Source organism: Corythoichthys intestinalis, chromosome 20 (assembly GCF_030265065.1).
Source record: "Corythoichthys intestinalis isolate RoL2023-P3 chromosome 20, ASM3026506v1, whole genome shotgun sequence".
Taxonomy (NCBI): Eukaryota; Metazoa; Chordata; class Actinopteri; order Syngnathiformes; family Syngnathidae; genus Corythoichthys; species Corythoichthys intestinalis.
In genome coordinates, this window is record NC_080414.1 from 3,861,996 (window position 1) to 3,886,943 (window position 24,948).

The 24,948-nt window shown below is 39.9% G+C and overlaps 1 protein-coding gene across 2 annotated transcripts in view; it reads right to left on the bottom strand.

The window, feature by feature from the left end:
• Window positions 1–380: 380 nt before the first annotated feature.
• The window catches only part of cntnap2a (contactin associated protein 2a), a 674,074-nt gene continuing 649,506 nt past the window's right edge, over window positions 381–24,948 (bottom strand). For both annotated transcript variants that reach the window (XM_057824376.1, XM_057824377.1), the window contains 3 exons: window positions 4,381–4,650; window positions 2,322–2,393; window positions 381–2,251 (listed from right to left, as the gene is read on the bottom strand). In XM_057824376.1, coding sequence (XP_057680359.1) covers window positions 2,052–2,251; window positions 2,322–2,393; window positions 4,381–4,650 — 542 coding nt within the window. In that variant the 3' untranslated portion in view covers window positions 381–2,051. The remainder of the gene's footprint in view (window positions 2,252–2,321; window positions 2,394–4,380; window positions 4,651–24,948) is intronic.

Genomic DNA, 24,948 nt, shown 5'->3' on the forward strand with positions numbered 1-24,948 from the left:
TACTCGGCTATGAACCATTCCAGTAAGAGTTGAAGGTCACTGCTTGGTGAAGCCAGCAACACTACATCATCTGCAAAAAGTGGAGATGCAATACTTAGGCCACCAAACTGAACCCCGTCAATGGATAGATTTTCTATCCACAAAAGTTATGGACAGAACCGGTGAAAGAGGGAGGGCAGCCTTGGCGGAGTCCAACCCTCATGGGACGACCGCGTCGCAGTTGGTAGCTCGGGTTATCCTGGGACTTAAGGGTCAGTGGTTCGATTCCTGGCTACGACTGCCCATTGTCGAAGAGCTCTTGGACAAGGTCCTGAACCCTAATTTACCCCCAATGGGTTGGCAGCGCCTTGCATGACAGCAGCACCCTTGGTGTGTGAATGTGTGCGTAAAAGGTGAAGCGCTTTGGGAAAGGTAACCATGTAGATAGATGTGCTAAACAAGTACTCTCTCACTAGAAACTGATCCGACTTGCAACCGACTACACGGACAAAACTCTGATGTTTCTGACACCAGTCATACAGCGACCGGACCCCCGTATCAGGGATTCCAATACCTCATACTCCTGGAGCACCCCCCACAGGACTCTCTCTTGAACAAGACCCCGAAATACCTGAACTCCTCCACTTGAGGAAGGATCTCATCCCTGACCCAGAGAGGGCATTCCACCTTTTCCCGACTGAAGACCATGGTCTCAGTTTTAGAGGTGCTGATTCTCATCCCGACTGCTTCACACTCAGCTACGAACTGTTCCAGGGAGAGTTGAAGGTCACGGCTTGGTGAAACCAACAACACTACATCATCTGCAAAAAGCCGAGATGCAATACTGAGGCCACCAAACCGAACCCTGTCAACGCCTAGATTTTCTGTGTATAAAGGTTATGAACAGAGGGGAGCCTTGGTGGGGGCCAACCCTCACTGGATGGATCCAACTTACAACCGACTACACGGCCCAAACTCTGACACTGGTCATATAACGACAGGACTCTCCAGGGGACACAATTGAATGCCTTCTCCAAGTCCACAAAACACTGGTTGAACGAACTCCTATGACTCCCTGGGAACCCTGCTGAGGGTATAGACCTGATCCACTGTTTTGCAGCCCAGACGAAGACCACACTGCTCCTCCTGAATCAGAGATTCGACTTCCTGACGGATCTCTCCTCTCCAGTAGTAGACCTTCCCAGGAAGGCTGAGAGGTGTGATCTCCCTATAATCGGAACACACCCTCTGTTCCCCCTTTTTAAAAAGATGGACCACCACCCCGGTCTGCCGGGGTCGCACAGACATCGACTATAAATGTTTTGTAACATTAATGGGATCAGTATAAACGGTTTTGTTCCTGAGAAAGCACTACAATAGCATACTTTTGCTGGAATTATATGGTTAAACAGACGTGATTTTAATAAATACTTTAGAATACTGCAGGTTTCAAGAGTTTTTGTTATTTTTTCGGACATTCACTAATTACATTCAAATGACAAACTTGACTTCGCATAAGAATGCAACTTTTATCTTCTCAGTGTGGCCCTAACACTTATTCCTTCATAGATTAGTATTTATTCAATGGTCTCTCTAAATAAATCTTTCAACAACAAAATACAAATAATGGTTTGGCATGATGTTTTGATAAGATTTTTTTTAAATATATATATTAGATATGTTTTTCTTAAAAAAATGAATTCAAAATCAACAGAGACTCTGTCCTATCACACAACCCAGTAAATATAACTATTTGTCATATACAGTATTCAAAGGACTTCTGAAAACTCCCAAGCACGATACAAAGGACAAGCCAGTTATTATTTACATGTAGTCTCATGTAGCGACACTCGGCTGAGTCTCTCGCATTTTGTATACTCTCCATATAGATATATACGTATAAAAACCAAAACCCAAACATTTTACATGTCTCTCATCCGGAGATAATTGTCCAAACAAATGACCGTTCTTTATTCTTTCCATGATCGGTCATTTCGATAACCATCTTTTATCTTGTTGGCAACTTGAGGTTAATCGACCCACGTCCTCTCTGAGGGTCATGTCATTGGTCGCTAGATGAACCACTCCTTCTTAGATTCTTCGATGGTTTCTGGGTTGTCTGTTCCGATGATGGCCGTGTCTGTCGACTCCCCGGCAGGCTCTGTGGTGCTTTTGGCCTCGTTGGTGTGGTAGGTGCCTTTGTGACGGAACATGTAGCGGATCAGGAACACCAGCGTGCATAAGATGGTGAAGATCACCACTGCGATGATCCCTGCGGAGGAGACACAAAGTCAATGTGAGGTCAAAGCAACTAGACACGAAAAAGTTTTGACAAAGTGTACCTCCAATAATGGCTGAGTCTCTATTGACTCCATCAGGAATCACTCGTTCCTCATTGAAAGGGAATTCCGCATCTAAGAGAGGGGATACATGAAAGAAAGTAATCGGTCAGTGTTATCTTTAGAGACTGTTGGATTATATTTCCATTATTTCACATAATCATATGTGAAAGATGCAACATTTCTTTCTTCCATATTCACACAGGCCTTTGTCCGCTTAGCAGTGTATGTAATCTGATCAGGACTGGGGGTTGCACATTCCAAGCAATTCTCCGGAGGAAGTTATCCCTTCCCCCAAGTTAGAAGGGAGTAAAAAGCCTATGCACTGGGAGGGCAGGCACACTTTTTGTGTCCTGGTACCAGGGGTCGCGTTAACCGAATATTTTCCGTCGTTGACCGGTTTTTTAAAACGGTGACGGAAAAAACTGAAGTCCATCTGTCATTTTGACAGGTTGCAATTCATACCCCAGACCACAGGGTGGCGAGTGAGCATATTAAATAGCTATTGCCTCTCTTGATGCATGACGTCGTTGGCTTTACTCGGAAAAATGTCAAGGCAAGTGAGTGTCCGAAGTTTCTTCAAAAAGCCCCAAAATGACGATGGTGTTAATAAAAGAGGTGAAAAAAGAGGGACTGACTGATGCAGTGGAGGATGAAGGATGACAACAAATCAAGTGAATCGCCGGTTCACTCCTCACTGCGGCGAGCAGTTGAAAATGCCGCCAATTACCAAGAAGGGCAGAATTGGTAACACGGTGAAAGCGGCATAAAGCCAAAAAAGCGGACCAGACTAGCCAGAGCCTGAAATTATTTCAAGGAAAATATGGAGGGTGCCACCACTGTGTGTACTCTTTTTGCTAAGCTGAGCTCGCATACCACGGTAGCACGTCGGCTATGAACGAACACTTGACGCGCCGTCACCCAGGTGTATTCGGAAGACAACAGGAAACAACAAGCTAGCGGATTGTAAGTCCATACAACTTTCTAACGATTTAAAAACAAAAAAGAAGTTTCCTTTATGTGCGTCGTATCAACGTGCATTTTTATTTAATGATAATTAAAAAAAAAAAAATATATATATATATATATAATGGAATTATGTAATATTTTATTATTATTAAATGTATTAGGATAATGGAAGGTCCCACTTGGGGGGGGTATATATCCTGTATATACATAATATAATAATATATATGGAAACACAGCACTGGCCTGCTTACTGTAATCCATGACTGCACCAATGTTAGTTACTCTATATTATAAAGTATTATTGTGTATATACATATAGTGACTGCATCAAGATATAGTCCTTTTAAAAATTTAAGTGACGGGTAAAAATAGATTATGACCAGATTTTTATGACCCTGTCAGTCAAAATGACAGACAACGAAAAAGCCTAGCGCAACCTCTGCCTGGTACCAGAATGTCATGCCTTTTCTGTTTGTCTGTCTTTAAGTGTACATTTGTAAATTCTTTGTTCTTTTTTCTTCCCGAATTCCATGTCATCATCTCCTGTTCGTTATAAGAATAAACAACTAGTAACAAGGAAATCGACTCTTTTCCTTCACCACCCAATTGCGTGATCGGAAATCGGGCAGATTTTTCAGAGGATCGGAATCGGGTGAAAAGGATCAGGTTTTTAATTAAAAATATATATTGTAGTGACCGTACATCCTCTCTACAAAACCTGTTTAGTTACGATGTGACAGTCCTGCCATCTGGTGTTGAGTGAAATAACTAGTATTCATCTTTATCACTGGTCAAAAATGACGTCTTTAAGACAAGTACAACAGAAGTTATGGACCAGAGAAATCAAGGAGACGCCGCGTCCCCATTTGTACAGCACAGAGTGTATAGGATTAATGAAGAGAAGCATTTTCATACCTTATTCTTGTTTGAAAATGTTTCACATTATAAAGGCAGCCCGGTGGGACAGTAACATTTTGGAACTTTTGTAAAAAAAAAACCCAAAAACATCTTGTCCAACTCAGTTGGAATGAAAAATAAGCCACTCTTATGACAATACTACTACTTCTTTTTTTTTTTTTAAAGAAACGCTGACCTGTGTTGTCCAGATTCCACGGATCTGTTGCAGCCGACATTGGTGGGATGGTGAGAGGTGATGCCCCACAGTTGGACTCCACTAGTTTACCCTGGTAAGACACCGGTGAGGCAGCTGCGAGCTGTTCGTCTTGCACAAGACTTGTCTGCGTGCCTCTCCTCAGTGCTGACTTAAGGGGGGCGAGTCCGTTGAACTGCACACGCGATAAGCAGCCAATGAAGCCTGGGGTGTTGTAACGCTCGATCACCACTGGGTCGACGTATCCTGTTTCTGGAGGGAGACAGACCCCGCAGATGCATAGAAGGTAAACACACTTGTATGTGAACACAGCTCTTACATATGAAGGACATAGTACCTTTTCTCGTAGGCACCGTCTAACTGTTTGCATTACTCTAACACACTCAATATTAAATAAATAGCACTTATACATATATAGTTTAAGGAAAACAAGGAATATAGGGCATAAGACATACATGACGCCTTCTTATCACGAAATCCCAACATGTGCCTCATGCAACCGACTGAGCATGATTGACGCTGACAAGCCCACGTCTGCACCACCAACTCTCACAATCAGTTTTCCCGGACAGTCCAGAACAAATGGCGGGACGCCCTGTCCCAACACAAGGAACACCGAAGAACGCCCGATATCCAACTGATAACATGACTGATAGGACTCCAAGAGTCCCTTTGACGGTGAGGTGGCAAAATCCACAACCCTCGTTGCCCTGACAACAGTAACTCCCGAATCCTCCTGTCCAATCCACAAACAGACAATAATCCTAAACAACGTCTAAACACATCCTTCTTCCTGCCCACGGTCCACCCCGCGAGAGCCTTCAAAAGACAATGTTTAACCCTTTAACACCGAACGTGTCGGATACGACACGTTTACGCATATCATCTTTGAAGCCTCGTAACGCTGTAATTACGTCCCCCACGTACCCCTGGTTGCTCTCGTTTGAAAATACGGAAGTTGATGTCCACGCCAGTTTTTATTTGAAGTCAATCGACAAAGTCAAACGGGAGATAATGTCATTTGAGTTTTACAGTTTTATTGCACTCATAAATATGCATTAAAACACTGCATGGACCATGTGTCTATCTCCATATTTCCATCATTTCTTGTCCTTTTTTCAAAACCGAAAGCAGCACAAAAGACTACATATCCCAAGAGCCGTTGTGATGTCAAGAAGGACAAACCTAATGTGAAAATTTTTAATAAACTGACAAGCAAGGCACCAACTAAGGGAAAGGAGACATGCGTAGCAAGCAACGGCTGGTTGGATTGAGCGAGCGACTTTGAAACGTATAGAATGAACCGAAAACCAAATTTAGCGCAAGCTAATGCATTATTTCATTAACTCAAGGAATAGGATGAGCTGTATTTGTCATTTTTTTTCCTCGGATCTGTCGGCGCCTCGGCGAGTAGAAGTGACAGCAGCGCGCTAACGGCGGATGAGTAGGCTGTGTGACGTTGTATGTGACGCAGTTTAGTGACATGTTCAAAAACAAACTTTATTGAGTGCGCAAAAAAACCCCCAAACTTTATTGGGTCGCATGCCTAAAAAAACTGAATTGAACGGAACAACATGTCAGTATTTTTGAAAATACTTTTTTTTCAATGTTTATCATTTTTTCTTCACTATGAATCTTTTCAATTTTTATATAGATGTGTGTTCAAGAAGCTTGATTGCATGTACATATATACTTTTGATAAGGTGATGGGTACAATACCTAACTTCACAAAGAGATATCCTCCAAACCCTTTTTGTGTTGGATAATATATATAATTTTTTTCTCACTATTTTGCACTGTATATAACATGTTTTGACCATAGTATGTGTGAAGGCCAAAAACGCCTATGACCATAGCTGCTGTTTGTGTTGAATTGTCAAACATAAAACCATTCAATCTTATTTTTTTCTATTGAATGTTTATCCTAGCAAGTTAAATAAATATTATCAAGCTTGAAAACGGTTGGTCGAGCATGTTTGGTTGTCAGTGGGACATCAACATTACAAATTTTGAAAAAAGATTTTGGGATTTTTTTGTCTTTTTGGGTCCAAAATGTGGATTGAAGTTGGTCAGTGAAGAAAACAACAGTTTGGACATGAAGTTCAAGGTATCCTGAAAAAAGGCACCCAACTTGGCCAGTGTGAACAGTTTTTTTAAAAAAAAAATATAAAGGCAACATCAAAGGCATGCAAATTCAGCCAAAATAGGCTTAGGTGTTAAAGGATTAACTAAGCATTGCCATTTTTTCGCGGGAACCTTTTGTTGACTTGTGATATGGTGACCTTGGATCCTCGCCTGGGTCCCTCTGTGCTGTATGTTTGCTGTTGATTGATTGATTGTTGCAGCCCGAATCCATTCTTTTGGAGGTGTGAGCGGAACTGTTTTGAAGGGAATAGTATCTTTTCTTAGGATTTACTGTTTGACTATTTGTAATACTCTAACACATCCAATATAAAATAAATAGCACTTACACCATAGTTTAAGTAAAACAAGCAGAATATAGGGCATAAGAGATACATGATGCCTTCTTATCACGGAAGCCCAACGTGTGCGTGATGTCACTGACTGAGCAAGATTGACGCTGACGAGGCAAGACATCTACATGCCCACGTCTGCACCGCCAGCTCTCGCAATCAGTTCTCACGGACAGTCCAGAACAAATGAGGGGACATCCTTTCCCAACACAAAGAACACCGGAGAATGCCCGATATCCAACTAATAATACGACTGATAAGACTCCATGAGCCCCTTTGACACTGAGGCGGGCAAAATCTCCCACTGTGGTTGCCCCAGTAACGGTGACTTAGCAACTGTAATGCACGAACTAAATAGCCCCAACTGCGACAGAAGATTATCCTAAACACACCCTTCTTCATGCCCACGGACCGCCCCGGGAGAGCCTTCAAAAGACAATGTTTAACTCAGCATTGTCATTTTTCTCAGGAACCTTTTGTTGACTTGTGATATGGTGACCTTGGAACCAGTCTGCCTCCTCGCCTGAGTCCATTTCTGTTTCACCTTGTCATTTGATGGCTGTCGACCTGAATAGTCAACTGGTGTTTTGAAGCCTTTTTCAAGCTTTCAAAATGGAGTCAGTGCAAAGGGTTAAGACTAAGGTGAATGCATGGAGTTTGGCCTTTTGGCTGGGTTTTCGGAATCTCGCCAGCCCGGGTCGTTGGCGGTTCGGCTGGCGTGATTTTGGCAATCTGGCTAAAAGGTCAGATTACTTCACATACATGACTCGCTTAATACTGATGAATGGGTGATTAGACTGCTAAGCATTTGGGGGATTTTGTGTTGTTTTGCGGTATTGTTGTTTTTCCTTCATGGGAAAATATTACACCTTTAGGTCTATCCAGGTCCTTTTAACCTATAAAGCATAGCAATGCTAGTCAATTTAAATTTCTTTGCCTGTATGCGACACCTACTGAATCCGATTTTTTCATGCGGTGTGAAGTGTCCAATTCAGATTTTTTCAAATCCTATTTTGGCTCATTCATATGTGGATATAAATCAGTTACCTATACAGTACGTTGCCTCTGCAGTATGAACACTGATCCGCAAAAAAGACTTTTCTTTTACATTAGTATGCTACCTGTAGTATATTATAAGCTATAATTTCTCATATCATCTTTCTTGCTTTATCCTGTTGACTCTCACTAATGTAGAGCAAGTCCATGAGCACAACTATACAATATATTACATCATGAACAATGAACAAACGATACATACAGTGGGGCAAATAAGTATTTAGTCAACCACTAATTGTGCAGGTTCGCCCACTTGAAAATATTGGAGAGGCCTGTAATTGTTAACATGGTTAAACCTCAACCATGAGAGACAATGTGGGAAAAAAACAGAAAATCACATTGTTTGATTTCTAAATAATTTATTTGCAAATCATGGTGGAAAATTAGTATTTGGTCCATACCAAAAGTTCATCTGAATTCTTTGTGATGTACCCTTTGATGGCAATAACGGAGGCCAAACGTTTTCTGTAAATCTTCACAAGCTTTTCACACACTGTTGCTGGTATTTTGGCCCATTCCTCCATGAAGATCTCTAAAGCAGTGATGTTTTTGGGCTGTCGTTGGGCAACACGGACTCTCAACTCCCTCTGCAGATTTTCTATGGGGTTGAGACCTGGAGACTGGCTCGGCCACTCCAGGACCTTGAAATGCTTCTTACGAAGCCACTCCTTTGTTGCCCTGGCTGTGTGTTTGGGATCATTGTCATGCTGAAAGACCCAGCCACGTCTCATCTTCAATGCCCTTGCTGATGGAAGGAGATTTTCACTCAAAATCTCTTGATACATGGCCCCATTCATTCTTTCCTTTCCACTGATCAGTCGTCCTGGTCCCTTTGCAGAAAAACAGCCCCAAAGCATGATGTTTCCACCCTCATGCTTCACAGTGGGTATGGTGCAATTCCGTATTCTTTCTCCTCCAAACAAGAGAACCTGTGTTTCTACCAGAAAGTTCTATTTTGGTTTCATCTGACCATAACACATTCTCCCAGTCCTCTTCTGGATGCTCTCTAGCGAACCGCAGACGGGCCTGGACGTGTACTTTCTTCAGCAGGGGGACACGTCTGGCAGTGCAGGATTTGAGTCCCTCGCGTTGCATTTTGTTACTGATAGTAGCATTTGTTACTGTGGTCCCAGCTCTCTGTAGGTCATTCACTAGGTCCCCCCGTGTGGTTCTGGGATTTTTGCTCCCTGTTCTTGTTCTCATTTTGACACCACGGGGTGAGGAGGGAGTTGAAAGTCCGTGTTGCCCAAGGACAGCCCCAAAACATCACTGCTGTAGAGGAGATCTGCATGGAGGAATGGGCCAAAATACTAGCAACAGTGTGTGAAAAGCTTGTGAAGAGTTAAAGAAAACGTTTGGCCTCCGTTATTGCCAACAAAGGGTACATAACAAAGTATTGAAATGAACTTTTGGTGTCAACCAAATACTTATTTTCCACCATGATTTGCAAATAAATTCTTTAAAAATCAAACAATGTGATTTTCTGTTTTTTTCCCCCTTCACATTCTGTCTGTGTTGACAATTACAGGCCTCTCTAATATTTTCAAGTGGGAGAACTTGCACAATTAGTGGTTGACTAAATACTTATTTGCCCCACTGTAGCTCCAAAACATGTCATGTTACACTGCAATTTTATTATCTTCCTTTTCGTTTTGACGGGAACAAAAATAAATGTGTAGGCACACTATTGATTGTGCTGCCAGGAAAAGCGCTCAGCACGACATAAACATCATCTGACCGGGCCTCCCACAGACGTTTGCATTGTGTCTAATATATATCTGATGGCAAGATCAGAAGGGGAGGAGGGGCACTTGCCTCAAAATGAGGTACTAAAACTAAATGCGTACGCACACGAATGCTAATAAGCTCAGAATCACAATCTAATGAGACTTTGGGCAACAACAGGGAGCATGCAGCGTCAATCACTTCACATTATGCGTGCTTCTAAGTGCTGAAAGGAAACAAACAGAGGAGGATACAAACAGCAATTTTATGAATACTGATTACAAATAGAAAAGCACTCTGTCCTGAATGCCTGCACATGTGTTGCACAGGCGTGGTCGTGAATACCAATAAGAGAAGTCTAACGGGCTGCTTTGCATTTGGTTCTCGTGTCACGTAAATAGCAAATATAGATCTGCCTGTTTTTTCATTGATGGATGTTTTGCTCTTTGATTGATTTAATTGGATCGTTACAAGGGGTGAAAATTTAAAAATGGTACAATACAACATGTATTCTTTCTACATTGATACAATTGAATATTTTAGTAATCGAGTGTTCTACTGAAAATTCCATCGATTAATCAAGTAATCGCATAAAACATATATATGGCGGAAAACACTCAGGTGACTTGAAGTTCTGCTCCGAGACCCCCAATTTGGCCAAATTTCAAAATTGTCATATATGCGTGTGTCATACATCATTGGAAAGCTTCAAATCTCAATTTTCTGGGGGAGGAAAAATTTTGAACAGGAGGGCATTTAAAAAAAAAAAAAAAAATTAACAGCAAAACGCTATCTGGAGGTGAGAGCACGCGAGAGCAGAATTTCAGACGCCATGACTTTAACGAGATATTATCGCGTACTAGCCTTGTTTCGATCCAAATACTCCATGCAGCATGTATCACTGAGTGTCAAGACACAGCTGTGAATGGCCACAGCTGAATTTTTGGGAGATTTTATGGGTGAAACATGGTCATATAACAAGAGTCGCGATGCAGAAATCGCAGACATCAAGGAGTGGTCGAGATTTTCGTTCATATATTTACCCTTTTAAACGTTTTTTTAAAAAAAAATTTCTTTGTTTGGATCGATAATTTATCATCTAACATATCGGAGAAAACGCGACAGTAACAAAAAATACAATTAAGCGATAGTTATGAGGTAAATATCTGACTTTTTTACAGACGCCATTTTTTTCATTGTGACGTAATTTGTTTAAAGTTTACAATATGTGAGTATAACTTTTTAAAGTAGTTTTTTTTTTTTAAATGAAATATTAGACATCAATTAATGATTCTAAGCTAAAAATAACAGACATTTCGAATAATAAATATAACTACTTACCTTCTTTTTATGGCTGGGTTGAAACAAAAGCGGTTGCACGACGTCTGTAAACGGGGTTTTCCAGGGTAAAACGGACAAATTAAAAATAGTTTGAAGGCTTCATGCGCCATGAATCTGCTATGGCAGCATATAGACATATTGTTCTATCAAACACAACAGTTGTTTTGGCTTAAAATACAGCAGTTTCTTTTAAAGAGGAGTGCAATAGCAGAAACTGCTTTTTCAGTGTGTTTTCCGCCATATATATTTTTTTTAAAGGTAAGGAATTATAAATGTACATGAGAAAAAAAACCCCAAAAATACCACACAGCAAAAAGTAATGGAGATACGAAGAGCTAAGACGAGGAAATATGACAAAGCTTATGAAGCATTTCGTTTTTGGATTTGACTATTAATCCAGTGGAAGACCAGACCAGTCTGTTTCTGTGTCTAAAAATGTTTGCAGCAGACAGCAGGAAGCCAAATCAATTAAAACGTCACTTGGAGACATTAGACCCCAATCACACTGATAAGCCGCTCGATTTTTTTTTCAGTGAAAACATGCTTAATATTGCCAATTTAGTTTTTTCGGTCAAATTGTTTGGCATATTGTCCTTAATGAGTCAAATGGTCAAACAATGTACCTTAAATATATTTTTTTACAGTTTGAATGTGATTTTTTAATTTTTTTTTTTAAATTCAGGCAAATTGATGCGCTGTAAGTCTTTTCTTTTACAATGTTAAAGGAAACCACGGACAGAAAGACTTGTAGTCCTTAAAAGATAAATGTCCGTATGAGTTATAATAATTTAAATTATTCAAGACCCTCCTAATGTTTTCTTATTTATAAAATTTGAAAATTTATTTTAACTAGTAGGTTGCCATTGTTGTTGACGACGCAATGCACTCTGGGCGGTGACGTCACTGGGCACTGCTGCCGGACTTCCACAGTGTCAATCGTTAGCTAACTAAACATGTAGATGAGACGTGGCTGGGTCTTTCAGCATGACAATGATCCCAAACACACAGCCAGGGCAACAAAGCAGTGGCTACGTAAGAAGCATTTCAAGGTCCTAGAGTGGCCTAGCCAGTCTCCAGATCTCAACCCCATAGAAAATCTGTGGAAGGAGTTGAAAGTGTTGCCCAACGACAGCCCCAAAACATCACTGCTCTAGAGGATATCTCCATGGAGGAAGGGGCCAAAATACCAGCAACAGGGTGTGAAAAGCTTGTGAAGAGTTACAGAAAACGTTTGGCCTCTGTGATTGCCAACAAAGGGTACATAAAAAAGTATTGAGATGAACTTTTGGGATTGACCAAATACTTATTTTCCACCATGATTTGCAAAGAAAGTCTTTAAAAATCAAGCAATGTGATTTTTTTGTTTTTCCCCCCCACATTCTGTCTCTCATGGTTGAGGTTTACCCATGTTGACAATTACAGGCCTCTCCAATATTTTCAAGTGGGACAACTTGCACAATTAGTGGTTGACTAAATACTTATTTTCCCCACTGTACAAGTCAAAATCCAAGGTTCCCTAAAATAAAGTGATACTTTATTGGAAGTTGATTACTTTTTCTTTATTATTAATAAGGACATAATGTTATGCAGGGGTGTACTTATAATAATTTTATAGACAAATGATACTATTTACAGTGGCGGCAAAGAGTGGGGGGGGGGCGCAAAAAGTTTACGTCTTCCTGCGTGGGAGTAACAGAAAATAATTGAGAAGCACCGGTATATATCAACACAATACAGCTGCATGAAAATATCACTACTACACCCGAAGTGTTGTATACATATAGTTCTACTGGGGAATACAGTATGTTTTGCAATCGTTTCCCCACAATAAGGCTTGCGCTAAGCTGTTTCGAAGTGTGTGTGTCGGGCAGGGCTTGCATGTGATTCAGAATATTAGAGGCATTGACAAAGCTTGTCACACAACAATGATCTTATTTAATGCAATCCATTCTTTTGGCTTGCCTTTACTCCTAAGCTAATAGATACAAGATGTGCCCAACATGATCCATGATTGCAACACAGCAAAATCCAATTTACATGGTTAAAGATTGCATTGCTGCAATAGATCATCCCAAATGATTGCATTGTGATCCAGCGATTCAATTGCAACATCAAGCACACGTGGCCCGGCACGGACGCACACACATGCACACAATCACCCCAAGGTCATTACGTTGATCAGTCGATTTTACCCTGTGAGGTTGCATGTCGGCGTGACATGAATAATTAATGACAGGCAGGTAGGAACGGCGTTTGGGAACTATCTTTAAAGGGGGCTTGAGAATGTGGGTCAAGGACGAGAAAAGAAAATAAGAGAAGATGGAGACATCTGCAGGATGAGTTCAGAGGAAGGGTGTGGCCTTGAAGCAGGAAAGCCAGAAAATAATTAGGTGTGTGTGAAAAATGACAGACGAATGGTTAGAGAAACAAGAACATGGGCATAGATCAAACTGTTGCCATGGCAACAAATGGAAGCTGATGGATGGAATTAAAAAAAAAAATGTTAGAAAGGTTGCGATAATCAAAAGCGGATCACGTCATACATTTGCATGAATGATAAAATGCAGTAGAAGTGTAAGCAAGAGTATCTTGATAAGGATTAAAAAGCAGAAACAACAAACTAAAAGGACATTTCAAATGCATACTGTACATATAACTTCCTGACCAACACTATTACTTATTCTCTGCCATGTCCACATGCACTAAACTACCAGCAATACTTCAACTATAAAAGTAAATTGTAATATTTGTGAGTTTTTGTAGGAGTGAAACAAACTGAAAGGGGCAAAAGGGAAAGTTATGCAGTAGTTACAGGCAGGTCGATTTACAGCACATTATATTGGGTTGCACAGCCATTTATGATGTGCACAGTCACCTGAAGCTCCTGTCAGTATGCTGTTCATGGTGCATTCGTGCCAAGTCAATAAATTCAAGCCAGACATAATAGATAGTAATGTCTGACTGTATATACATACAATGTAGTTCAATTCAAGCCACTCAAAAATGAACTGCGCCATAAAGTGAAAACTTAATATGCAAGAAATGCATTTTCAGATGAAGCTGAATTGCTTTCGGTAGTCGCTTGAACCCCCCCTCAAACGGGTGCACATTAATAGAAATAAAAGCACATATAATGACAGATTTATTCAAAGTCTGAGGCTAACCTGCTCTTTTTCTTCTTTCACGCCTTTCCTCCTCTTTGGTAGAAGATCTCAGTATAATGTTAGGGACTTTTACCTCATCTCTGCCCTTCTCTCATCCTCCCTCTCTTTCTCTCTGCAGTGCGGTCCCACCCCCACCCTGCTGCTAAAAACACGGATATTGGAATTAGCATGAACATGGATCTGGATTTACTAGAGGTAAATAGTACATTCAGAGCCCTCGAACAGTTCCGTACTTTGTGTTTCAACATCAGATATCCATTCTAGGGCTCAGCACACATACACTAGTACTACCATTAAAAAAAAAAAAAAATCACTGGAAAAAAATAGAAGGCTAAAGTGTATAAGCTTTAGCATTGTATCCAGAGGACCACAGATTTGGAATGAACTTGATGAAATACTTACAGTAAAATGTCACACTCCAGCTCCATTTTTAAAGTGATCCTCTACCTTGAATATATGTAGGCTCTAATAAACCACAATTGTTCTCTTGCACTAAAATATGTTGTTAGAAACACATAAAATGTTAAATCAATGGCAATATTTTATAATATTTACTACATATTTTGACAGTTAGTTGGCGCCATGGTTTGCGGGCTCGCAGTGATGACATCATTGGGATCTTTCCAAATGTGTAGCGTGTTCAACAATTGCTTATTGCTGCCTAAACTCGCAAAGTAAAATGCCACGATATGTTGCTTTTGGATGCAATTTCCAGTCAAATGGAATCAAGAGGAGTGAAGTGACTGGTCAAGGTGGAAGTATTATTTTTAATGAATAAATGTGCATAAGTGGAAGCTTCTCCCCCTTTTTGGTCCCTGTATGCACGTATCCTACCCACCACGCGTTACAACTGGCGCCCGAACATTTTTCCAGGATCCTCAGTCAAGTAAGGGATCCGTCAATTTTCTGGATCCGACGGTCCCACCGCGTCTGCAATATTGGTTTCGGATCTGTCTATTTTTTTTATTCGTCGGTCCCACGGCGGCTTTTCGGATCAGCCCATTTTGTGGAATCGACGGCCTGATCGCGGCTGCAACATTGCTATGGGATCGGTCTAATTCCTGGATCTTCGCGTGAGTGAAAAACGCGGATTTGGATTACTATTGCTATCTTTTTTGTTGACTATTCTTCGTGGGAGTTTTCCCCAAATCATACCAAACAATCAAAGCACTATGGCACGCTACAGTGACGACAGTGACTCTGACATGGACCTTACAACAATGTTGGAGTTCGTCAGGGAACGCGTGTTTGCGTACTGCTGAGCTCCCGAGTGAAGAGTGGTCAAGGTGCAAATATTATTTTTTGTGAATAAATGTGCATAAGTGGAAGCTTCTCCCCTTTTTGGTACTTTTATACACGTATCCTACCTACCACGCGTTACAACGTACAAGATATGGATTACACAAGGTGTGCTCTTTGGCCTGTACTGTATGTAAAGCAAACGACAGCTCTGGATGCTAACAATCGACATAATTATATTGGGATAAGTTTGAAAAGGCAATATGCTTACCTTGAATATCTGCTAATAAAACCGGACAGCATACACTCTCGCTCCCAACCGGAGTTCCCAACAGCATACGCTGTCGCTCTGTTGTCATTGAGACTTTTGCCCAACTTTTGTCTTATCAGGTATTTGCTGCACGCATTTTTCCCTGAAGCTTGTCTTGTGAACGACTGACAGTGCTGTCCTGCTCCTCACTTTTCAGATCTGGTTCAAATAGGAAGCGTAGAACTGACGACATGTTGGGAAAGCTAACGAGTGACACGCTGGAATTTCGGCAACGGGACCGGTGACGTCAAGCACTGCGACGTAACAAGAATGGCGACCTATCACTTAAAATAAGTTTACAAACTTTATTAAAATAAAAAAATTAAGAGGGGTTTTAATATCAAGTTACCATAACTCATACTAAAATTTATCTTTTAAGAATTACTTGTTTTAAAAACAGAGGAACCCTTTAAAATGCATCTGTAGTCAAAATAGTTGATAAAGCACCAGATAATGAACAAAACAACTAATCAGAGCTTAATGCAGACGTCTGACGCCACAGGTCAAAAAGCAAGAGCCATTTAAGTAATCTGGAACAGGCTTAAATGAGCGGTATAGAAAATAGATGAAAGGACTTTACACACACAGATAGGAGTGTGTGTCACCTGTGTCCAGTTTAAAAAAAATCAATTCAAGTCTTGTCCAGCTTCTTGTCAAATTGATTAGTAAAAAGACATACGTCTGCTTTATATGTTGAGCAAGAGTCCTTTGCAATGCTGCAGGATGTTATCTTGACAAGGACGACAGGCTGTGTCGAGGACAGATATGGCGCGTAACATAAAGTGATGCTTTTCATTGCTTATCTGAGAGCAGTAACACATGGGTTGCACTTGATGTCGGGAACAATTGATACTCTATCACTGCTAAATCAATGTAATTTAGACTTTTTCCAATTTCATGGACAAGCCACTTTATAATTTCTTGTCTACAAATAGCCTGAAATGCCCGTTGAGATCCTTTGCGAAAAAAGCCATTGCAGTCGATTTTCCAAATGCAACTTTGGAAGTTGACTGTCCTCTTAATGCTGCCGTCAGTGGCGTTCCTAGCCTATATGGTGCCCTGGGTGACAAAAAGCTTTGGCGCAATTCCCACCCATTAAAAAAAAAAAAAAATCACACACACACAAAAAAAAAAAAACATCAACAGTTGACCCACAAAATACAGCCCATGAAGTATACTTCTCAAATAGTGGGGCACAGAGCGATGCCCGGGGTGGCGCATGTGACCTCGGGGAACATATTTTTTTGCCGTACAAGAATAAAGTGTAATTGCACATCCACTCAGTGGGTGGCAGCGGCGCTGTCATTTTCAAAGTGTCAAACAAGAGCACACAGCAAAGAGCGCTGAAGATATGAAGAGCTAAGACGAGGAAATATGACGAAGCGTATGCAGTGTTTGGCTTTGACTTTTGAGAAAGTTGGAGACGAGGAAAGACCAGTCTGTATCTAAAAATGTTTGCAACGGACAGCAGGAAGCCAAATCAATTAAGACATCACTTAAAAAGATTAGACCCCAATCAGTGGCGCACCCCTATAAATTAGTTGGCCACCCCACTGGCCACCCCGCTTGCCAGGATATCGTTAGATTGTTGTAGCATCAATTAGGTATTTCATCCCAAATAAATGCATTTATTTTGTTTTGTTAAATGTAGGGCTGTCAAATTTATCGCGTTTACAGGCGGTAATTAATTTTTAAAAATTAATTACGTGAAAATATTTATCGCAATTAACGCATTCGCAGTACGACTCATTCACGCATTGCCGCAAACAGCCTACAATGGCGCCGTTTTACTTCTATACATAGATTAAGAGGCAGTGTCAAGTGAGTGGAGTAGATAAAAGCATTCATTGGGGCCATGCTTTTAATTGGCAAAACCTTTGTCATCTCTCCAACAGCAACTATACATATTGTGGGAAGCAACGTGGGGAAGAATGACAGAAGTTGATCTTTTTCTTAACACCCTGTAGTGTACCCACCGCAGAGAAGATATAGCATTTGCAGCCACCACACACAGTCATGGTTGCACCACTTCCCATCATGCATTTGGGCAGAACAGTTAAGTCGCTACAGTATTATTTACTGAATGCTCAACAAATACACGAGATGGCAAAATTTAGTCACAACATACAAACTCACATTTATCCTTTAAGAATTACAAGTCTTTCTATCCGTGGATCCCTTTCGCAGAAAGAATGTTAATAATGTTAATGTCATCTTGTGGATTTATTGTTATAATAAACAAATACAGTACTTATGTATAGTATGTTGAATGTATATATCATCTTGTCTTATTTTTTCCATTGAAACAATAATTTACAGAAAAATATTAATTAATTACGACTAATTAATTTTTAAGCTGTGATTAACTCGATTAAAAATTATAATCGTATGGCAGCTCTAGTTAAATGTACACCTTATGCCTAATATATACATAACACAATAAAACAGAATTGTTGTGGAACTCAAAATGTTGACTGGACAGTTATGGACTCTGCACATTAAATCATTAATAACATCAAATATTACCCAATACACCAAAGTATATCAGTAGCCGTGTCCTTAAGTCTTTCTGATAGTTTTCCCCTGACCTTTTTACTGCAATGATATAATGAAAACCTGAAATTATGGCTTTTAGTTTTGGCCACCCCAAGATTTTAAGTAGTCCCATCTGGCCACCCCTATGAAAAATTTCTGGAGGCGCCACTTACCCCAATCATCGTGCCGAATATTGCCAACAATCGTCCTGCTTTGCCAGTGTTACATCAGTAAACCAGCGAGCACTGTTACCATCATATAAGGTGGCATAACAAGTTGCTAAATGCAAAAAAGCAAAAATAAAAACTGTCCCTCTGTCCAATGACACTGTTGTTTTTGTTCTATTAATTTTTGTTTTTTCGGTCAAATGGTTTGGCATATTGTTCTCATGAGTTAAAATTGCTAATCAATTTGAATTTATTATTTATTGATTTTATTAAATTTTATTTTTCAGTACTAAATGGTCAAAAAATATACCTTGAGCGTATTTTTACAGTTTGGATGTGACTTTTTTTTTTTTTTTAATTCAGTCAAAGTCTTTTCTGTTCAAACTTCTGTACAAAACACTGTTAATAATGTTATACTTTATTGTTAGTTGAGCTATCTTTTTCTTTGCTATAATATTAAAAACGACACAACGTTATACAGTTATAATAATAATAATAATAATAATTTTATAGAAAAATGATTCACAGTGGCGGCAGAGAATTGGGGGGGGGGGGGCGCGAAATGATTACACCTTCCTAGGGGGAGCGTAACAGAAAATAATTGAGAAGCACTGGCATAACCCAACAACCAAAACACAGTATTTGCTGAGAATGTTACATTTATTAACATTATCAAACCAGCTGAAGGTGCACAACAATAAATATGTGCAATTGAATATTAATTTAACACTGATAAAATATTGTAGAAATTTTACTTGTGACAAGTTGACCCAGATGTGTTGACCACTACAGGGCCCCTGTTAGAGAGCACAGGAGATCAAATAAAATACTTTTTTGGGCTCATATGCAGGCGTTCATACATGTACATACATTTAGTATCTAGTGAATAACATACAGATATATAGTCAACATTCACAGACCTCTTAATACGTTTAGCTTATTAAACATTAACCCACAACTATAATTGTAAACCTATTATAGTGAACATTTGCATGCTACCTCCGTTCAAACCACTATTCACAGCTCATGTAAATTATTTTGATACAATGCTAACGGTCGTAGCCGATTAAAAACACACTAACAACTATGAAATTACGAGTGTGAACGATAAAAAAGGCGCTTTAAAGGGAACCACAGACAGAAAGACTTCTTATAAGATAAATATTAGTATAAGGTAAAATAATTTGATATTCAATCAAACCATTGTTAACAAAGAGATATACAAACTGTCAAAATCTTGGCAAGACGCCTATGATTGGTTTAAAGACACTGCTGATGAGCTGGAATTGGATGAAGCATTTGCATCATAGTTCAAAATATTTATGTAAAATAAATGCTAACTGCACGTTTGTTTTTTGTGTGGCTTTTAACCAAGAATCGAGACGGTTTTACATCCATATTAGGGCTGTCAAAATTATCGTGTTAACGGGCGGTAATTAGTTTTTTTTAATTAATCACGTTAAAATATTTGACGCAATTAACGCACATGCCCCGGTCAAACATTAAAATGACAGCACAGTGAAATGTGTACTTGTGTTTTTCAGAGTTTTGTCGCACTTTGCTGGCGCTTGGGTGCGACTGATTTTATAGGCTTCATTGTAATAATATAAAATTTCTATAACTTGCACTACCGTTTATCTTTTAAGAACTACAATTCTTTCTATCCATGGATCGCTTGAACAGAATGTTAATAATGGTAATGCCATCTTGTTGATTTATTTTATAATAAACAAATACAGTACTTATGTACCGTATGTTGAATGTATATATCCATCTTGTGTCTCATCTTTCCATTCCAACAATAATTTACAGAAAAATATGGTGTATTTTATAGATGGTTTGAATTGCGATTAATTACGATTAATTAATTTTTAAGCTGTTATTAACTTGATTAAAAAATTTAATCATTTGACACCCCTATTCCATATCTCTAAAGAATTTGGGGATTTAAGCATTTAGTCACTAGAATTTTCACCGGAAAAGCTCTTTTTGCAGTAGCTTTTAGCTACATTCACTAACCGACTAGCATTGTCCTTTGACATATTTACGTAAAATAAATGCTAACTGTGCGTTTTTTTTTTTTTTTTTTTTGCTTTTACCCAGAATCGAGACGGTTTTACGTCCATATCTATTACGAATTCAGGGATTTGAGCATTTATTCACAAGAATTTTTAAGAAAAAAAGCTCTTTGTGATTCCACTCTGTCATCTTTGACGGTCTCGCCAACAATGCAGGCCCCCTATTTCTCGGCCCCGCACCCCTTCAATACATTATGAAGTCTATGGTTCCCTAACACAACTGTTCCTACACTCAGCATTGTGAGAAATATTCCTGATCAGAACTGGAAATAAAAGCACGGGCAGTTCCAAAATAAAAGTGCCGCTCTAAATAGAAAGTAAATAGGGGCTAAACTATTAAACGACTTGAAGAATTCTTAACAGGAAGAATACATATACGTACATTATACATCTAGGTCAAATATTCAAGTACAGTACAAAAAAACCCCCAAAAGATTATTTGCACACTCAGAATCAATGTCTAACTGATCCAATCCCCGCCCCCACCTACTTCTCCTTGTGGGCTTGCGTGCAGACAGTAACTGCGGTCTGCAGGGAGCGCCACTGTTACGCTAGGAGCGTTAATTAAAATAGTAGACAATCACTCGCGTGTATGCGGCCCTAACAATTTGCCACCCCGGGTGACCGCTTAACCCGACCGTGCCAGGAACTGCCATTGGCTGCAGTGTTTGCACTTTCTCGTGACTTTGACCGAACGTGGGTCCATTTCCTTGCACATGTTTACATTTGAGGCGCTAAGAGCTTGGTTGGAAGAGTGTCTGCTGACCCGGTGGAACCGTGACTCATTTTCCTTAATGTGACTGCAGCGGTGTAGGCGGGGAAGTCCTTCAGCTGCATTCCACTTCTCCACCCACCAGTACTCACAGACATTAGTTTCGACTGCTTATGCACAAAAGCTGCTTTTGTTTACTAGATCAACTGAAAATATAAAACACCTGCGTGATCATCGGCCAACAAGACAATTTCCAGCAGCATCAAAAAATGCTGAGTGGTCAAGTCAATACCACTTAAACACAATTGCCTAGAGGGGCAACACTGTAAATCTCCCGAGCCCCAATTTGAGAACTGACATATTGCCAACTGCAGCAAATATGCTGAATAATGAAAAACAAACCAACAAGCTTAATCATTACTCCTTAAAACCAGATTAATGCAGTAAAGCCTTACCCGAAAAAGAAAACAGCCCATATATAAAAAAGTTAATTATCACTTTGTTACATATGAAGATGTGGAGATAGTTGAAGTGGAGTTACTGTTTGACAGTTTGTATTAATCTAACACACCCAATGTAAAATAAATAGCACTTATACCATAGTTTAAGGAAAACAAGCAGAATATAGGGCATAAAAGATACACAACCTTCTTAACACGGAAGCCCAATGTGTGCGTTATGAGAAAGATTGACGCTGACAAGCCCACGTCTGCACCACCAACTCTTGCAATCAGTTCGACAGTCCAGAACAAATGGCGGGACGCCCTGTCCCAACACAAGGAACACCGGAGAATGCCCGATATCCAACTGATAACACGACCGATAAAACTCCAAGAGCACTTTGATGCTGAGGTGGCAAAATCCGCAACCCTTGTTGCCCTGATAACAGTAACTCGCGAATCCTTCTGTCCAATCCACAAACAGACGATAATCCCAAACACACCCTTCTCCCTGCCCACGGCCCGCCCAGCGAGAGCCTTCACTGTTTAACTAAGCGTTGTAATTTTTCCCGGGAACCTTTTCTTGACGTGTGATAGGGTGACCTTGCCTCCCCACCTGAGTGTTTCTGTTTCGCCTTGCCGTTTTGATCGCTGTCGACCTGAATAAATTGTCAACTTGTTTTCGGTGAGCGTTCTTTAAATCTTTCGAAATGGAGTCAGTACAAAGGGTTAAGACTAAGGTGAACGCGCGGAGTTTGGCCTTCTGGTCGGATTGTCGGGTTCTTGCCAGCTCGGGTCGTTGGAGCTTTCGGCGGTCTGGCTAGAGGTCAAATTCCTTCACATTGTACATGTAAGTAGTTACATTATAATTTTAATTCATAGCATGAATCTAAATTAAATGGAGAATTCTTTCTTCCACATGTGTTACAGCACAAATAGCACAATTAACCTTTTCCACCAGATAATCACTGGGAACTTCAAATGTCTGCCTCAGTGCGGGTAAAATTCGAGCGTGGGTGCCAAATTAAGTGTAGCAAATTTGTTCCTTCCACGTGTTATGGTAGAATGACTTGTTTGTCCCACGATCAGTCATGAGTATCACCGCGTTTCTAACGGTGTCATTTTTTTTCAGTAGTGTGAAATCGAATCAATTACTTTTCCCATCTTTGCAATGCCGTTGCTGAGGATGTGAAGGGGCATGTTACTACAATTTGCTTGAATGAAGCCCGAGTTGTCTGATGTTGTCAGAGCTGCCTGGGAGAGAGCAAGGGGCTGGTGATGCCGTTGCAAACGCGATGATGATGATTGGCTAGGTGGCTCGGCGTGTCAGCATAGCATTCGCGTTCTCGTTAGCATTAGCATTTAGCCTGGCGAGCCTCATCTTAAACTCTTGGGCAACTTTTTTTTACATTCAACATTCAGTTCGTGGCGTTCAGGTGAGTACAATTAATTGAAAATAATGTACTTTTTTCCTGCTGAGTGTTCATTATCATCAAGTCGGTGTTGTCCTTGTACACCAACAATATATATATTTTTTCTAATTACCAATAGTAGTCACTTGCTCTAAACTTTTCTTGAGTGACGTATCCATGAACCTTGTGTGTTGTTTTTAATCGAAACAACCACAGCTAAGATGGGAGAGACAGGAGACTCAGACTCACACCTGCATCTTAAACAATATATTTTTATATATTATGGGTGTACGGAGCACCTAAAGGGACATCGACAGAAATAAAATAAAATTAAGCAATCTGGTGCACACCAGATAGAATCTGGTAAATATTAGCATTATATAGCATTTAAGCTAGTGGACTTTTGCTATGCAAGTTAGCCAATTGCTGCATTGTTGCAATTGGCTTGCAACTTGCATAGCTAAAGTACGCTAGCTTAAATGCTATATAATGCTAATGTTTACAACAATCGGCTAACTTGCATAGCAAAAATATGCAAGCTTCAATGCTATATAATGCTAATGTTTACAACAATTGGCTAACTTGCATAGCAAAAGTAAACTGGCTTAAATGCTATATATTGCTAATGTTTAACAGGGGTGGGCAAACTATTCCACAAAGGGCCGCAGTGGGTGCGGGTTTTTGTTCAAACCCATTAAGAGGACACCTTTTCACCAATCTGGTGCTTTACAAGTCCAATCAGTTGATTGCAGTCAGGTGCTTCTTGTTTCTGCTGAAACCTCATTGGTTAAACTGCCTTTGCTGGATCGGTTTTAACAAAGACCAGGACCAACTGCGGCCCTCGAGGACCGGTTTGCCCACGCCTGGAACTTTACCATCTGGTGCGCACTAGGGGTGTGATAATACACACAAGTCACGGTTCAGTATGTACTCTGGTACAAGGATCACGGTTCGTTGTGGGGTACAGTAAAAGACGAAAAACAAAATGACTTTTTTTTTCTCACGGGAAGTTTGTATAGCATTACACTCGTATATAGGTGAAATTAAAATAAAAGTCAAAAGAGTGACCCAAGTTTTTTTTGGGAATGAAAAAATCAGTTCACTTCAATCAGTTTATACATTTTTTATGAAAAAGATTTTATGGAATGTATAATGAAATAACGTGTAGAACATGAAAAGTAACATCAGTTAATTTGCTGAGTAACTAATTACTCTTACAATCAGGTAACAGAGTTACTAACTCAATTACTCTTTGGGAGAAGTAATATCTAACTCTAATTACTTTTTTTTTTTTTTTTTTTTAAAGTAAGATTAACAACACTGCCCATGAGCAGTCATATTGGGAAACTTTCAGACCTTTCATAACACTATGGCCATGGATAGTAACGCATTACATTTACGCTGTTACATTTAGTTGAGTAACTTTTTGAGAAAAATGTACTTTTAAGAGCAGTTTTAACACACCATACTTTTTCTTTCAATTGAGTAGATTTGTGAAGAAGAAACGTTATTCTTACTCTGCTACTTTGGGCTTTACTAAATCATCGTTACATTTTATTCTACATAATAGATTTGACTTTTTTTTGCCGTTAATTCCCATAGTGGCTTTTTAAATTGTTTTAAATTGTACCATCAGGTAATTTCCACTATCGGAAGAAAAATTTGACATTCAAGCGACTGAGGAGACATCACTCATTGTCCCATGGCAGCGCCCTATCCAACAAAGCATCTCTGTCTTTCAAACATGATAAGTCTGATGAGTTTTTCAATAGCTTCCTTTGTCTCTGAGGCATCAGTGCAAAAAAGGAGGAGATGGAAGCAGATGTGCGTGAGTTTGTTAACAATGCCGTGTTTTCTGTCCCTGCTTGTTGTTATCCGTGCGCTCTTTTCATACAAT